The sequence below is a fragment of the Dendronephthya gigantea genome, unplaced genomic scaffold, assembly GCF_004324835.1.
Source record: "Dendronephthya gigantea isolate DGI-Jeju-01 unplaced genomic scaffold, DenGig_1.0 000078F, whole genome shotgun sequence".
Classification (NCBI taxonomy): Eukaryota; Metazoa; Cnidaria; class Anthozoa; order Malacalcyonacea; family Nephtheidae; genus Dendronephthya; species Dendronephthya gigantea.
Genome location: NW_021163088.1, coordinates 595,538 through 614,209, shown reverse-complemented (window position 1 = coordinate 614,209; position 18,672 = coordinate 595,538). Strand labels below are relative to the sequence as shown.

Sequence of the window (18,672 nt, the reverse complement as noted above, 5' to 3'; positions counted from 1 at the left end):
ACTGGGAGTTGGACAGTTTGGTATTGTTAAGAAAGGTTTATACTCACCTCAATCTGGCGGCGATCCTAAAGATGTTGCTGTGAAAATGTTAAAAGGTTAATAGTTAACATTAATAAATTAAAATTCTGAACAACTAAGAAGCCATAGTAACTTAGGTATTGCCCATTTGAAAGTAGTCCAAAGTCTTAATACTCCAGACGAAGCGACTCCTCGTGCATTGCGCACACAGGTATATAATTTTTATTTGGAACAGCAAATATATCTTTTTATTTGTCCATTTTAATTTGGATATTATTTTCAAAATATTATTTCATGTATTTAGATAATGCGACACAATCTGCTCTATCCAACCTGTTAGCCGAGTTAAAAATTCTAAAAAAAATAAATAAAGAGCCACACCCAAACGTCATAAGATTCATCGGTGGTCTTTTTACGGAAGGTATGCAACATGTATTTTGCAATAACTATCCTGCTTTCCTTTCGCGTTTTCCTTGGATTTTGTTTTGTCCTGCACAGTATGCCAGGTTTTAGGAAAAAATCCTTGCGGAATTAATATTCTTAAACAGCATTCAATTAAAATGTTTCCTTACTTTAGACCAACTCATGGTTGTAACGGAGTACTGCTCTTCCGGAAACCTGTTAAAGTTTCTAAGAAGAAGTAAAGTTATTGATACTGAATCTAACGCATCTCATTCGGAAAGCGACAAGCTAAATTCAACATTAAGCTCTTGCCAACTTCTGAAGATTGCCGTCGAGGTGTCCAGTGGAATGTTATATCTTTCAAAACAGAAGGTATATTCACCCATTATTATTAATATAGTTTCATCAGTCAGTTTCTCCTATTTCATAATCAACTAAATAGCAATTAATTAACAATCACTATAAATTTTAAGCTTGTCCATCGTGATTTGGCAGCCAGAAATATTTTGCTTGGCGGGGAAGGTAACGTGGCGAAAATTTCAGATTTTGGGTTGGCGAGGGACATCAGAAATACTCAAGCATATATAAGAACTAACCAGGTAAAACATCCTAAATGAACTGTAAAAGTTGCTACATTCATATTAACGTATGTATACGGTATGACAACTCTATTTTATTAGGCGAAGAAAAAGAAATTATTACTCTGAGAATTACGTAATTTTGAAAGATTGAGTAAAAAGTACTAAGTTCGCGTATATAAAAAGTTTAAATGATGTATTGAAACTTTTTCTCTTCCTTTTATTTGTCTTAAACCAAACGTCTTTGGTTCGACGAATTAAGATTAGAATGCTTATTAAATAACCATGAAGCGCAACTCCCCATGAGTTAAAGATGACGTACCTGTAAACAAATTTTAGTGTTCGTGGTCACTGTAGTCTGTGGATCCGGTTTTCATTGCTCTGACTACAGAAAAGGTTTATATTATTGCCATGTCAAAGGGTCATCTATTGTGTCCTTAAACTTTAATTAACGCAAAAATATTTTGTCTTTGGTAGTAAAATTAATAATATTTACAGCGTTATAAACCTGCATGCATGAATTGTTAGAAACGTGTATTTTTATAGGACTTACTTCCAGTAAAATGGATGGCTTTGGAAAGTTTAACCGAAGACCGTTTTACAACCGCCAGCGATGTGTGAGTTGATATGTTTCGTTAACTTATAATGTTATATGTACCAACTATAGCAAGATATTTACTTGTATTCCCCGGGCCCGTGCATGCAGAGTACTGTGGGATGGTACTAATTCCGCCCGGAGATTAGGAACTACACCCGCGGAACCCAGGAGAATAATTTTTTGTAGCGGAATCCAAAGTTGCCCAAATGTCATGAACGTTCAATGGTCATGGTGTTTGTACACATGCGCGATGCCAATGAAATGGCAAATTGTTTTTCGTATATGTTTTTTATTTTTAACAGTCTTTTAGCCTTTTCCAGAAAGGTTTTCACACATTTAGCCGTACGTTGCTTTGGTTTTGTCGTTCTGTGTACCTTTTTAAACAAATACACATGAAAATTATATTTTTTTGAAAACATCGTGTCAATTGTCAAAGATTATGAACATTATAGATAAAGCACTGAGTGTTTAAAAGTCAAAACAAACTGAAAGAAAGATATACCACAATGGTAGAAAAATGCGTTTTTTCTTTGGATATCAGACAGCCAAAAACTGCGAAAGCTATTTGTTGTGAATCGCGAATATAAGGGGCCTTAAGATTCACAATTTTTTTCCAGTTTAGTTTTGAAACTGCAGAAATGAAGACAGTTTTACTTCACGTCTGTATCGTAGATTTGGTATTATCCACATCTATAGATATCTTCCATGCTCGCCTGATCGATATAAATATTGAATCAAACTGTAGTAATTGTAGGCCGGAAGCCTTTCTTTGATCTCCGATGTTCCTCAAAAAACAATGGTACAAATTACAGGTCTGAAAAACAAATCTCCATATGCATAAGCAGAAAAATTGCTAAAATATGACTTGGATTTTAATCAATATTTTATATAAATTGGAACAATTAAATTAAGGCAAAGTTTTATTTCGTCAATGCCTTATTGTACGCTAATTTTGCATATTATGCGCATGGCATGCATTAAATGCAGAAACTAATTTCAATGTTTTTGTTTTTATTCAGATGGAGCTTTGGCATTCTTCTCTATGAAATTGTGACTTTAGGTATGTATATATATATTGCACTACACGGGATGCGAGACCGCGTAGACTCCGAATTACACCAAATATAGCACCAATAAGATGACAACATAATTATAGTTAGGCGTTTCAAATTACTACAATTTTCAGGTCAAGAACCATACAAAGGTGTATCGCCGTATGACATCAAAGTGCACGTCGTTTCCGGGGGGCGCATGGAGAAACCGTCCCACTGCTCGAGTGAAATGTAAGATAATTAAATTAAGGTTTCGTTCGTAAATAAATAAGTCTTTATACCAACCTCTGGTTTTCTTTGGCACTCAATAGTTTTGGTGTAACTATAAGCTAATACATTTATTGATGAACATGAACTTCAAATGAGAGTGAATATATCGGAGAAGTGAAGGATGACCACGTTTTCCATCATTAAGCTTATATATTAAAGCTTTAAGCTACAGTCAAAATACGCGTAAAATACAAAAATTAATAATGTTTCCTAATTAGCCGACAGGCATTAGAACACCCTAGAATTCACTCGAATTGTGGTATGGAAAAAATTGCAAAAGGCTAGCTGTGCAAAAAATGTTTTACTATAGCAGTGAGATATGTTTCTATTTTTTTACAAATTAATCCGCTGCGGGTGGATTCCTATAGCCTTTCCTACAATCTGATTAGCTGTAGCAGCCGGCAGAATTTTACGATATCTGACCACGGTCCGGAATTTGTTTTCTTTTCTAAATATTTATTCGCAAACCTTTTTGACTTTTTAATTTCAAAATATATGGACCAAATGATTATCGTGATAAATTGAAGTGAGTTTTAGTAAATTAAACAAATGAGGTTTCGATTGTTTATGTTTTTTTCGGCGTTGCTGAGTCTGACTAAGACTAAACGCCGCTTTTATTTCCCACCAGTCACGAACAAAACAATCCTTTCTCTTTCTTGACAGCTATGGAATAATGTTAGACTGCTGGAAAGCTGAAGCAAACGAACGACCGAATTTCTCAGAAATATCGAAAAGTATTTATGGTATGATGAATGAATCCCAGGTAACTCTCAGTAAATTAGATTATTATTCTACAATTGAATAAAAAATGAAGTTTATGCAAGTTGCAATGGGATAGAGTGTGAAAAACGGGTTTAGAATTAAATTAATCTATAATGTTCATAATATTTACCAATTCAAAACAAAACAGTTTTAAGCATTTTATACTTTCTCATCTATATATTATCTGTTCTCAATTGCAAGAACTGTCGCTAGACGGCTGGATACACACACAAAGGTCTCAAACCTTAATTTATGCATTTGTGTTTTATGAATAGATGTTTCTTGCTTTTTGGTTTTTCTTTGAAAAGTGGAAAGTAGTAACCACTGGTGGTATATAATAACCACTGGTATATAATATAATATAATATGATAATATGGACATGCCTCGGGTCCACAAATCATAATGTTTCCTTCGTTTGCAGTAAATAAGTGCTAATTGTTTTGCCCGAAATATCATGTGTAACCACTAACTGACAAATCGCATCGAATTACGATACCGATCACGAATTTTAGCCCTTGGCTACTATCGTTTACGTCGCATTCTTACTATCTTACACAAATGATGACATAAAATATTTTGCTTAATACGAAAATCCTTAAAATATCAGTCTAAGGCGTGTTTATATGGAGCGAGTTATCCCAGCTAGGCATGGTGAAAAGTGCATAAAATGAAAGATCTGATTGATCTGACGCGCCTTTTACTTCGCCAAGCCGCACAAGGAGGAATATCGTTTTAAACTAATCGCCATGTTTGTTTACATATTTTAGGTAAATCCTTTCAGAATGCTAAATCTTAAATACTTTATGTAAAATGGTATATATTGTACTTTTTATCAAAATTTATGCATTCTGATTGGGTTATTGAAAATGAAAACAAATTTGCTGATTCGTCTAACGAAATCCCTCTTGTTGCCGAGCCGGTATAACTCTCTCCATGTAAACAGGCCCCTAAGACGCATTTTAATCCAAAACTTACACACTTTACGCACTTTGATATACACAAAGGAATGAGACTAATGGTTTCAAATGGCCGAAAATTATATTTACCCATTTGCTTTTCGTATCAAAAATAAAAAAATCATCCGCGTCATGCCTGTTGATATTTACTACTTTTACAATAGTTTTATCATGCATATAACTAACACAACTAAGCCTTATGTAACAATATGAAGTCTAAATTTTCTTTTCAATAAAGCGAAAATAATTTTATTGCCATATCCTTTCAAAGTGTATTTATTTTTTTAACAAAAGCGAAATTAATATGAAAACATGTCTTCACATATGAAAATATGAAAAGAGAAAATCCTTTTCTGGTGTATAGATTACTTATTAACGTTTAACTATTGGCTAGAACTTTGGATAATGTTCAACGCCAAGTTATCTTTTTTTAGAAATCGCATATCAATGTGGGGCGAGTAATGGGGAAGAATAGTGTCCAAATCGAAATGGCGAAAGTTGCAAATAAATCAACATAACAAATTGGGAAAACAGTATTATCCCCGAGCCGGTGCGAAGCACCGGGCGAGGGTACCCGCCCGAGATTTTATTACGCCCGGAATGCAAATGCGAAATGAAAGTTATCCGCCATTATGTCATGGACGTTGGGCGTTTTTGTAAGTTATGCGCATGCGTGAGTATAAGACGAGTTAAAACTGGTAACTAGCAAACGTTTACAAACGTGCGATTGGCTAAATTAAAATTTGGGTCACGTCAGCATAACTGATATTTTGAATTATAAACCTTTTTTTATATAATATTTTTCATTTGGATGGTCTTAAAAATATACGAAAAATTGACTCGTAAAATTGATTAAAATATAATGTAAAAGATACCTTTGGTAAATAAATTTTCATTCTAATGGATGGTGAAATATCTACGATTTTGAGCATTTTTAAAGTTTTTTTGAACTGGTAAATGGGTAGATTTCGGTATTTTAAAGTATACTAGTGTTTTGTAAGTTTAATATGTGGATTTATCAACAAATGTATGACCCCTCTTTGAATTTATTCGTCAATATATCGTTGAAATGATTTGGATTTGAAAAGTATTTATTTTTAAAGCTGAATTTGTTTAAAAAGTAATTGAAATTTCGCTAAGAATTGTAGTATTTAAAACTATTCGTAGCACAATTATGATTATATTATAGTCGAATTTGATAGCTCGAGAGTCGACTTTATAATTCTACCAAGATATAGGATTTTACTTTACGACTTCGATCATTCAGCAGAAACGAGTATCATAGAATTTCAGTGATGGAAATATTGTTTATAGCTTTAAATATTGTTTATTGTTTAAAGTTTATTGCGTCAGGCGAGGGGACTTTGCATGCAATGTATTTCTAGTAATTATACAGTAACTAGTATTACGTATATAGCCACTAAACAGGATAGCATGTGCCACAAAGCACTGTATTGCGCAGGGAAAATGACTTGTAGTTTTAGTTCTTCCTCTAGCGCTTGAAAGTAATTTCCTAGGTAAGCAAATTTCTTTTACATCAAAGCCCAAATGGGTAATATGTTAAAATACGCGAAAGTACGCAAAAATACATGACATGAATGAATGGTGACCATTTAATCATTTTATTACTAAAGAAGCCAAGATTTCATGTATCAATCGTTTTACTTATATATATGGAAACGTAATATAAAAAATAAATAAATCAAAATTCATATGTGACAGTAGCAATTCATATTAGGAAATTTATTTTCCACATTATAGGGAAAATACTATCGATATCAGGAATGAGACTCATTTTAAAATAATGCCAATATTTTATAAAATTTAAGCTTTGTATGCTCATTGGGAAAGAGCCAATATGTTGACTATATAAACTAAATGAACACACTAGCTAGCAAACAACAATACCATTATTCTATTTATAGTTTTAATTTTTACTTAAAGGTGTGTATATTATGATTTATCACTTTGTTCAAATCCAATACAAGAGTGCCTGAGTTTCACAATAACGATTAACACTTACCAGGTTGGCATTAAAAACAATAAATATATTTGTAATTGTTCCGATACTTCGGCCCTCATCGAATGAGGTCCTTCATCGGCAGCTTAACCAAAACACAGATAAATTTATAGCTTTTTATTGTGAATATATACGCGGTAAAAGGAGAATGCCTATTCACCGCCTACAACAGAAATATAACAAAACGAGACCTTTTCCCCAAGCTAGGGATTAGCCAATAGAATACAAGCGTTCACCAAAACGGCGCGAAAAATATAGTGAGCAAGGCCGTGGGGCCAGAACAGTAATTAGCATCGTAGATGCAGAGAGCCATAATATTGTATACACGCCTATGATGTGGATAATATATACTAGCAGTTGTTCCTTTTAGGCTCAAGACTGTTACTATTAGTTAGCTGCTCAATGAGTCCATAGTTCTTCCGTTACCCTGTTCCCTGGTTCCCCATTCCCCGGTTCCCCCCATCCCCCTGCTCTCCTTTTCTTTGGTTGCCCCGTTCCCCGGTTCCCCCGCTGATTCGATCACCGGTTTCACCGTTCACGGGTTCCCCCTCCCCCCACTTCCCCATTCCCCTGTCCCCCGGTCTCTGTTCCCCCATTTCCGCATTCCTCCATTCCCGCATTTCCCCATTTCCGCATTCCCCGATTCCCGCATTCCCCCATCCCCGCATTCCCTCATTCCCCCATTCCCGCATTCCCCATTCCCTATTTTAAAGATAGCCAAGAAAAAATGTTGAGATTTTCTGAACTGTCAACAGCCAATCAGAAATTTGCCGACGATTTTTCGGATGATGACGTTTGACGAGTAAATTGCATCCCGCCTCTGTTTAACAAAATTTCGATAAAAATACACTTTTTATTTGCAAAATTTTTGCTGTTTTCAAGTCTAAAAATGACAGATAAATTTAGCAAACATATCCAAGGTGTTTTGTATCTAGTTTTTTTTCACGAAACTAGCGTAATTTTTGTGTTTCAAGCGATGGTATTAATGTAACAATTATATTTTTTGTGAGAGAGTTGCCAGCATAAGATAGTATGCAGTACCTGCATTGCCCGGGTTGCCTATTGCAATATCTGTATGTGTGTTACAAAGTAGATCGTTATAGAACGAAAGATTTAAATCTCCCATAACGATGTAATAGTTAGAGTTTGAATGCCTAAATAAGCGTCCTGTTGGGACCCACAAGTGTGTATATGTTCGCCATAAGCATTTCTATGCATGATGACTATAAAGTTTGTTTGTACCCACAAAAGATTTTCATTACCAATAATTACAATGACCTTTGACATGTCCTTCTTCTCTAGAAAATTTTAAATTTTTGTAGGCTTGTATTCAGCATTTTATAAGTTATGTCCATCCCCACAAATATAAATTCGCGAGCAAGTCAAACTTTAACAATAGGTGATTTCAATAATTTAGGGGTTTTTTTGGACACCATGTATATATTTTCTCTAAATTCAAATTTTCAAATTTCCATCCCCACCCAAACACTCCCAATCCATCCCTAACAATTTTTAAAAGTATATATTCTCGTGGTCATGGGTTGAATTGTTAAAATGCCTTGCTGGTAATTTCTCACATGCCTTCTAATGACTGGATGTATGTTCCTAAACAAGAGGATCGATAGAATCGATTCCAATGCAATATTGAAATATGAACAAAATATTGGGTAGGCCTGTGAAATATTCTCGACAAATAATTCAATTCTTAATGCGCCAGACGCAGGACAATCATTAATTTTTGCCGCTGCCTCATTATATTCCTCTCTTTCGGAAATCAATACTTTCTTTAATACAGCTTGAATTCCTTGAAACGATCTGTTTTAAAGAATGCTAACTGAAATGTTCATTAACGCGAAGTTAGTTTACTTTAAAGTTGGTAACAAATGCTTTGAAATTTAGGATAATTTAAAGCAGTGGCAATGCAGATTACTTACTGTGATCTCAGAAACAGTACTCATCGATTTTTTGTTCTGTTTCAGCTGGATTGTAGTAACTCTTTTCTTGGACGTGATTCAATTTGATCTGCCAAAATGAGTAGCCTTGAACAACAGTAAGACTGAAATCCATTATTGCATGTCAACTACAACACTGCACTGTGTATATCCTAGACGCTAAAGGCTCGTACCCAATTATTGCAATTCACAAAAACTAATGCGCAAGCTGGCTGCGAGTAATTTCGTACAATTACAATGATGGACAGTTATTTTAATTAGATGCAAACAAACACTCGCAGCGAGGTTGCCGGTTGATGACACTGAGCTATATTACAATTCCTGGAGGACTTGCTCTTGATGTTTTTGGCTCAGAAAGTAAAGCAAAAAACATGGCGGATTTTTCGTGCTGAAGCCAGTAAGATATGGTCCGAAGGGGTCATGGAAATGACGACTGACACGGCTATAGAATTATGCAAAAGATGATGTAAAGTCCGTTCTGCGCATATATTCTGCGCTGCAACACATTCCATCAGTGGGGGGAGCAACTTTTGGAACGCTAATGAAAGAGAGCTAGAGAGGCCTGTGGAGGAGGCTAATGCGATATTACTGCGTTGTATTACAAACGGACAGTTCGGGGGCACAATTGAAGGTGAAGAGGCTCGAATTGCGAGTGACGAAGATAATGCTGCTAGATAAAAGCAATATTATGCTGAAAGGAATGCTTCAATAATTTATTTGTTGCATGAGGACACGAGATGGCGAGGGTATTTGTCGTCGCTACAGATGCTACTTTCTCGCTTGTCCCACAATTGCAAATACATACATACATACATACATACATACACTTTATTTAAACACGGAAGGAAAACCATCAGTACATTTGATATTTAAATATTTACAGTCTAATTTATATATAAATAAAGAGAGTATCGTGGGAGTACTGTTCTACCTGGTTGCCGTGTGGGAGTCGGTTGAACTAGAATATAGAGATTCCAGTCTACTTTTAAAAGAGGTTAGAGATGGCGATAATCTAGAGGATTCAAGCAAGCTGTTCCAAAGAAATGCTCCGCTATAAGAGAAGGAGCGCTTTAAGTAATCAGTGTTAGGTTTAGGAATAAACAACTTGCCATAGGAATTCCTAAGAGCATACTGCCCCCTTCTAGAGACGAACATCTCTTGTAGGTATTGAGGTGTTTGACCATTAAGAATTTTGTACATGAGTATGGCCTTCTGTTTTTGACGGTTGAGTGATAAATTATTCCACTTTAGCTTATGAAGAAGGACATTGGATGATACATCATATGAAGAACATGTTATGACGCGTGCTGCTCTATTTTGTAGTCTCTGAACTCGATCACTTAAAGTAACTCCGAGTCCGTCCCATACTGGGGCGCAGTAGGAAAAATAAGGTTCAATAAAACCTTGGTAGATCTTAATTGCGGTTTCCTGATTCATTAGCCCTCTAGTACGTTTGAGTGCACTAATTGCAGACGAAACTTTTTTAGTAATCACGTCAACATGGTTAGTCCATGTAAGATGTTCATCTACTCAAACCTAAAGTTTTGGCGGACTCAACTTGTTCGATTGGTTCATTATCCACAGTTACACAAAAGTCATGATCATCAAAGGTTGCTAACCGTTGTCGAGAACCGATGACCATGAATTCTGTTTTAGCAATATTTAAACTTAACTTATTTGCTATTAACCACCGTTTTAGGTTTAAGAGATCAAAATTCATGAGGTTTTCGAGCTCAAAAAGATTATTACTCTTGAAACTTATATTGGTGTCATCAGCGAACATTCTAGGAAAACCCTCGTTCAAGCAATTCGGTAGGTCATTGATATACACCAAGAACAAGAGAGGCCCTATGATAGAGCCTTGGGGAACCCCCTTAGATATGGAAGAGCTAGACGAGTATTTGCCGTTGACGAAGCACTTTTGCTTTCGATCAGTTAAATAAGATCGAAACCACGCTAGCGCGAGATCGTCAACACCATAGACTCTAAGTTTTTCCAATAGAATTGCATGATCAATAGTATCGAAGGCTTTCTTTAGATCGATAAAAACTACGCCATTAAGAAGACCCCTGTCTATATTGACACACCACTCATTCGTTGTTTCTAGCAAGGAGGTTAGAGTGCTATGAGATCTAAAACCAGATTGATAAGTATTAATTAAATTATTAGCTGATAAATAACTATAGAATTGATCATGTACGAGTCTACCAAAGACCTTAGCAATTATAGAGATAATTGAAATCGGTCGATAATTGTTAAGATTATCTTTCTCGCCACTTTTAAAAATAGGCAGCACTCTAGCCATCTTCCAATCGTCTGGGTAGATTCCCATATTAAGTGAGCGTTGAAGATGGCAGTTAGAGAAGGAGACAAAATATCAGAAGCAATCTTCAAAACCCTACCAGGAATATTATCCGGGCCGGTTGCTTTGTTAGAATTAATAGATTTAAGAGTTTCAGTTACAGTCTCCACGTTTAAAACGGTAAAGGAGAATGAACTGTTGGTAGAATTGATATAAGAAATAGGATCTATATCAGAGGAAGGTATTTCGTTTGCAAGACTTACTCCTATCGTGGTAAAGTACGAATTAAATGCATTAGCTATATCGTGAGAGTTTGTTATCTCTACATCTTTTTGCCTAATACATTTTACATTTGTGGAGTCGTGAACTTTGCGCGAAGACAGCTCATTAATGAGTTTCCAAGTTTTTTTAGGATCACTTTTAGCCGAGTTAATACGATCCATGAAATATTGGCGCTTAGTGTTCTTGATGAGCTTAGTAACTTCATTTCGAGATTTTTTATATTTAGTCCAAATTACGTCATTGGGATTTTTATCAAATCGTTTTTTTAAGGAATCCCTTTCACGTATTTTGCTAATTACTGTGGAGTTAATCCACTGCGATTTATTGCATCTAAGCCTTTTTGTCTTAATTGGTGCATGAATATCTAATACAACCGAGAATCTAGAAAGCCAAGCTATCCACATATTATTAGGGTTATCAAATGAGCGAATATCAGACCAGTTAATTTCGCGTAAGTCATTCAGAAATTCATCATCGTTGAAATTTTTAAATTGCCTCTTAGTTACCGAATGATTTACACCAACTGCTTGCCAATTAGATTTTCGTATTAGATAGATGAGAGAATGATCACTTATACCCAGGGAATGAGTCCCCGAGTCTTTGACCTTATCAGGATAGTTAGTAAGACATAAATCGATAAGTGATTCCGTTGTATTAGTAACTCTAGTAGGCTTCGATATAATCTGGGATAGATTGTAGATATTACATATATTAAGAAGATTTTTGGTATTGCAATCGGGGTTCGCAGACATGACATCACAGTTGAAGTCCCCTAATAAATAGAATTCACTTCCATCAGCATCAATTTTATCCATTATATCTTGAAAAGCAGTAAAAGCTGTCGTTGGGGAATTTGGAGGTCTATACCAAGTTACTACCAAGAATGGCTTTGAACGAGGTTTACGAATCTCAATCGCAAGTAGTTCTAGGTTCTCACTATGTAAATCGTCTCGTAATCGGAAGTTTAAATTACTTTTGATGTAAATACAAACTCCACCACCATGACGGCCGTTAATAGAACGATCTCGTCTGGCGATATCATAACCTGGGACATGAATCTGATTTGAAGTTATTGTGTAATCCAATTTAGATTCATTGATTGCTATAGTATATCAATTTTATAAGTGTCGAGGAAGATCCTAAGTTGATCAATATGCGCAACTAAGCTATTAATATTTAGACATGCTATCACAAGACCTCGCTTACTTAAAGTTTGTTGAAGAGAATAATTATATACAGTGTATAAAGTTTTAAATAACGGTCGGTTTATTTATAAGCTTCGCTTTATATCTTCTTCAAAATATAACAATATTTTCTTCAAAATATGATATGAAATTAGCATGTTCATCACCGCCGGTCGAGCGAGATCGAGAAGAAAATAAGAAAATTAAAAACGACACATATGTCATGTAAAAATAGATTACGTCATCAAAAATTCAATTCGATAAATAAGAGTGAAAATAGTTAAAGTTGAAAGATATTGTTCACAGACGTATTGTTTGTAAATTTTACTAGTTGTTGATGATAAATATTTTAAGTTGTGAACATTTTTAAGTATTGATCGATTGAGCAGAAGACCAACTCGACTAGTGCGACAACGCCTTAAACAAGCAAGATATGAGAGCTGGAACGAGCTTCTAAGACAAACCCACATTACTAACTTACAACGCTGATTGGTTGGATAAGGATCACCCCACTCTGGTTGATGACGTGTGCAAGTTTCTCTCAACCGTTACTATAAAAGAGCGTGCACAACCCCTCAACCTTCAGTGGACTAGCGGAGTAAAAAGCACGTGAAACGTTAAGAAGCTCAACCTGATAGGACAGACAACCAAGACAAGAACTCAAAAACGACGAAGATCTGAAGTGAAGAGTAGAGAATCCAGAAAAGAAACTAGCATTAATGAACATTAGCTAACAATTGTAAAAGATCTCTTACCTCGCGCATAAAAATAAAAACGTCTATATATAACACCATCGTAAACAAACATTGTTATGCGCAGAACGGATTTTATATCATCTTTATTCTGTACCCAGATGTCTCACTTTTAAATAAAAAAGCGTTAGCGCTTGCTTAGCAAGTGAGTGAGTACTAGAGGCATTCGCCCTTTCGATATTTGAAACTGGAGCAGAACCATTTATATTGACAACAAATATGAAAATAAACTCCTCTCATTTGCTAGAAAAAGGTACAGTGTCGGTGTGGTTAAGTTTGTGCCTGAATCCCTCATCATCAATACGCGTATTTGAAAAGTGAGTTAAGAAGACCTCGTTTTCATTATGTTGCGAGTGTTTTATCTTTTTTCCATTGTCGTAGGAGCGGAAAATTATAAGCAGTTGGAATCCCCGTACGACGGGAAAACGTGAAAAAGTTTGTGAATGTCTTCAAACTGAATGACATTGCCTGTACAAATCAATAAATGTACATATATTCTGAATGATTTGAACACATCGTCGTTTTTTCAGTTGGAAAAAGAGCCAATAAGCTTTTTATTTGCAATTCTAAAAGATGACAACTGGGTAGGCTGGGTGTCCCCAGCATATTTTTGACAAAATTTTGTCAAAATATCGAAAAACATTTGCTTTTTTAGCATCCTTAAAATTGAACTTTGAGGTAAAAACTTCGGTTTAAAGTTTCGACGTTTAAACCGATGCAATTTTTATATTTCTTTTATTTGTAATTTGCGAGACATTCCAGGCGGTAGCAAACGTTGGAGTATATTTTAGTAAAAAAGCTTGCCAACCTTATCATAAATCATAATAATAGATCGAACTGTGAACCGAGTAGACTCGCGTACACGCGCGAGAGCCACGACAAGTGCGAGGCGGAGTCGAGATTCTCCACTTTTAGCGACTAACAGCATCCACAAACTGAGAAGAGGCAGTTGTTCCTTCACGTCAAAAAATAGTGGAAAATATCAAGATTCGATGGAAAAAATACGAAAAAATTACAAGAAAAATAAAAAAAAATTCGGGCCAAAGAGTGCGCCTGAAGTATTGTATCGCGGTTGTCACTGGTCACTGGTCATTGCCATGACCGTATTTGGCCATATTTGGCCACAAGGCGTCCAACTACGAGCTATGATTGTACACGCTTATCAGCGCGGGTGAAGCGTACGGTAATGGAGAATCGTATTTAAGTCATGTACGGCATTTATTATATTAGTAAGCGCTGCATAAAAACAATTTCATTGTACTTGAAAAGTGATTTAAAGCGTTGGTCGTAATTTGTTGAACGAATTTCTAGTATGCAAACCAGTGTTTATATAATATAACTAGCAATACTCTTCCAGACCGTTCTTTATTTACTGTGGTTTTTATTATTTAGGAAGGAAATTCCTGCCTTAGGAAGATTAGCAGATCTGGGCATGCTTTACGATATCCGTACAAATCAGCTGATTATGGGGAAATCGTTGTGGTCGCTAGAAGCCCTACAATCTAACGTTGCTACTGTGCCTGGCCGTTCCTCAAAAGAAGAATTCTTTGTCTCTGAAACGACGTCGGATAAAATAATGACAATAACAGGCGATTCACATCTCCAATTGAATCTGTTGTGCCAAACTGTCGACTTGCAAGGTATGGCTAGTTATTTGCGAGATTCTAAGTATCTAAGGCATCAAGCTCAAGCTTCTTTCAAGTACGAAATAACAACAGAACTTCGACAGCTTACAATGGAACACCTGAAAAAAGATAAAATTGAACATCCCGAGATTTTAGAAGAAGATATTGCCACCCATGTTATTGTTGGAATAAAATATGGTGGACAGATTATCATGAATTTCGTTGAGGAGCTTGATAAAGAAGAATGCTCGCAAAAGTTGAAATCTGAGCTCCTGTTAGAGAAGTTAAAGGGAATATTTTCGGGTAAGGTTGACGGTGGTTATACTGGTAATGATTATAGTCGGGATGAAAGGATAAAGTGCAATTTGTACAGCGATTTTCCTGTTGATACAAACCCGACTAATGTTAAAGAAGCAGTAGAGCTTTACAAGAAGCTACCGTCCTTGACAAGCAGTGGAAACATTGGAATTCCAGTTTCTTTTCACCTATGTCCTTTACAGAGCCTCGCTGGAAAAGGCGGTGATACTGTGAAAGAGATTCGTTCTTCATTAGTTCAGAAGATATGTTTCATAAAAGAGAAAATTCACTTTATCCTTGCTTCTTGTGAGGATCTTGTTCAAGCGGATGGTTTTCCGAGCGCAAAAAGAAAGCTTAGATTGTTCATGGAAATGGTGCAGCAGTACAAGCATTTTTTAATTCAAAAGGTTTCAGAATTGCATCGTGAAATTTCGTGTGGATCAGCCGATAATGATCACCTCGATACTTTCTTGAGGGAGCAGGAATGCTCGGTATTTTCACATTCCGGCCTTTCAAAATGGCTCAGTGTGAAGGAGCAGGAAATGAAGGTCATGCAAGGTTTGATGAAATCGCTCAAGACCCCATTTGTTGGCCGTGGAGAACTGGAAAGCTACTTCTTAAACCCTAACATTTACCACCTAGTATGCCTTGCTTTCAAGCTTTTCCCGGACACAGACACCCAACTTCAGAATATGGAACGATTTTTGGAGAAAGAACCAGTGCAGGAATTTGAACAGCCTGTGATGATGCCATTCGCCTCATTCGTACGTGCGTCTTTGGAGCGTTTTCTGACGCTAAGGGATGATAATCTGAAGTGTAAAGCTGCCAAGTTTGTCATCACAGAAGAACCTCTTGGCAAGGATCCTAAGTATGTATGTTTGATTCCATTACCAAACAGACTGGTGAGATTATATAGAATATTGAAATAATTGAAATATGAGATGAAAAGATTCCGCAATGTTAGCGGTTGTTTGCTCCATTCCACGTAATGAAATTTCCATTTTTACCGAGTACTTTTTGTACTGTTCTATGTTAAAATTTTACACGGGGTAATGCACTGCCAAAAACTTTCATTATACAAAAAAATAAATCTATTTGGTAAAGTCATAATTTTTTATTGCGGAAAGCAACATTTTTTATTTTCCAAAAAATCTGACTTTCCGGGTTTTTTTTATTTTGATATATATAGCCATTTGTTTTTTTCCTAAGTTAATTAAAAATGTGTTGAAAAATTCGGTCAATTCTTTTCCACGTATTCAAGCCAATGGGTCATTTCGGGGTAAAGACAGAAAAAGGCAACCTCGTACCCACGGCCTTGGTAGTTGGTATGAGGTTGAGAATTAAGGAGAACCCTTAAAGAGTTGAGCACCTGTTTTAAGTAAAATTGTATCGAACCAGTTTCATATGCCTCTAAGAATGTGGCGACCTATAGTTTAGCGAAGATTGGGTAAAAACGCGTTGCGCGAATCATGGATAGCGCATAATCTAAAATTTAAAGTTTCGTATCACAGCGTCAGCTGTTGCTAATCATTAATAACATTTAATTCGTAAATCAAAATGAATAATCGATTATCATGATGCATCCTGTGTTGGATGCATTATTCTAATAATCGAGTCATTTCACGGTTCGAAACTGAAATAGACTTGAACTAGTATTTCGCTTGTACTCTTCACATTTTATATCCACTAATAGCGATCACGATTAACACTTCGCAAGATTAAAGTACGAGATTTCGACTTGATACTGTTTAGCATTTTATTTGCCTTAGCCTTGACCAATAGTTTACAAATCGCCGGCCGCATATATGCTTCAAATTTTGGAGTTTATATATCGCGCGGATATCAAATCATCACTAATAGTCCCACTAAATACATCTATTAAACCGTCAAATATTGATAATTTTACCTGGCAATTACAGTTATTAAACGGCTAAATATCAAATAGCGTGCATGGATTGTCTTTAAAAACACTTAATTGAGGCCTTTATAGTTTACAAATCGAAGCAAGCACAACCTTATAAACGATACAGGACGATACAGGAATCAAATTATCCTGACTCTACTATCCCATATAGCATGGATAGATGAGCGAACAGTAAACCAATAATGATATAAATTACAGTAGAAAAGCACGTGAATGGCAAATGGTAAACAGAATATAGGACAAACTTGTCGCACGATAAGAAAATTCATCGCACAATATCAAAACAATTTTCAGCCAGACCACATGTAGTGAAGTGAGACGAATTTATAGACGATGCGCACAGAACTGCGCAAAGCCACAATGCCTTACGGCCCTAAAATTTGCTTTTTTCTGCTACTGCACAAATCAGGATGCGGCTACGCTCGCTCGCTCCGCAGCAAATAGTGCACCGCAAAATTTTCCTTTTCTCATATTGTGTAAAATTTTATCCGTAAAGTAAGATAAAGCGCTTACTGTTGAACGTTTTCACCTGAAACCAAATTGTGTATTGGAAAGTAGCTTGTTTTAAGCTTGGAAAGAAATCGATTGGCAAAATAACTTTTTTAGCTAAATTATTAAATTTTAAAGTTCACCTTTGTCCTAAAATCTAAAAGTTTATAATTTGATTAAAATCTGGCAGATGTAAATATACATGAAATTTTCGTTTGTTTCGGCAACAAATCAAGTATTTTTTATCCAGTAGCAGTGCTTATGTGAAAGATATTAATTCCTTATCTTGACATGTCATACATGCATATAATAATTTTACTTTGTAAACCAGGGTCCGGTTGTTCAAAAGCAGATACTTTAATTTTTGTTCACGAATCTTTTCCGGTTCATAATAGTTATACTTGCCTTTTCCTTTGTAGTGAAAGGCCCGGTGCATTCGTGCAGTATTATTATAAAGGAGAGCTTAAAGAGACAAACTTAATGCCATTAACGAAATTTCAGAAGTTGACGGTGGAGAGCGTTTCCAATGAATATGTGGTGCTTACGTGGGCTAACTCACTGGAAGATCTAGAGCTGAATGATATTCAAGACGAAATTCAATGTTACAGTGACAAAAAACATTGTGGGGTCTCGTCGCTATCGTTTAGGGAGGAAAAGAAAGTGAAAATCGTAGGACTAAAATCTGGCACGGAGTACAAGTTATCTTTGCGTTCACAACATCAGATCTTCTTAAAGGAATTTTTTAACTCTGTGTATGTAAAAACCCATAATTCACCCAGAACCTTAATTTGGATGTTAATTTGGTACCTTGATCTAATAAAGGCATGGAACCAAAAATATTTAAAATTATAGTACTCAGTGGATACCGACAACAAGGAAGAATTTCGTCTTAAACTAATCGCCATATTGTACTTTTTATCAAAATTTATGCATTTTGATTGGGTTTTTGAAAATGTAAACAAACTTGCTGATTGGTCTAAAACGAAATTCCCCGTTGTTGAAGCCGACACTATAGTACAATAAGGCAGGAATCATCGAGGTGCACGTAGACACAGGTAATTGATCATGTGGACAGGGTGTTGAATGAATTCGGTCCGTAGGATTGTGGATCATGTGAACAGCGATCACCGATCATGTGGGCAGTGCAGTAGAACAGATGTGTGACGTGTCCGTATATGAGAGGAGACATTTATTCTAGTACATCATTA

At 35.8% G+C, this 18,672-nt stretch overlaps 1 protein-coding gene across 1 annotated transcript; it reads left to right on the top strand.

Moving 5' to 3' along the window:
• The first annotated feature begins 14,594 nt into the window (after nucleotides 1-14,594).
• LOC114532147 (stonustoxin subunit beta-like) lies at nucleotides 14,595-15,980 on the top strand. The gene has a single exon (XM_028553724.1). The coding sequence runs from the start codon at nucleotides 14,595-14,597 to the stop codon at nucleotides 15,978-15,980; it is 1,386 nt and encodes a 461-aa protein (XP_028409525.1).
• Nucleotides 15,981-18,672: the final 2,692 nt, after the last annotated feature.

What these genes read in the sequence shown, in the direction of transcription:
- LOC114532147 (XM_028553724.1), top strand. Translation starts at nt 14,595, where the DNA reads ATGGGGAAATCGTTGTGGTCGCTAGAAGCCCTACAATCTAACGTTGCT.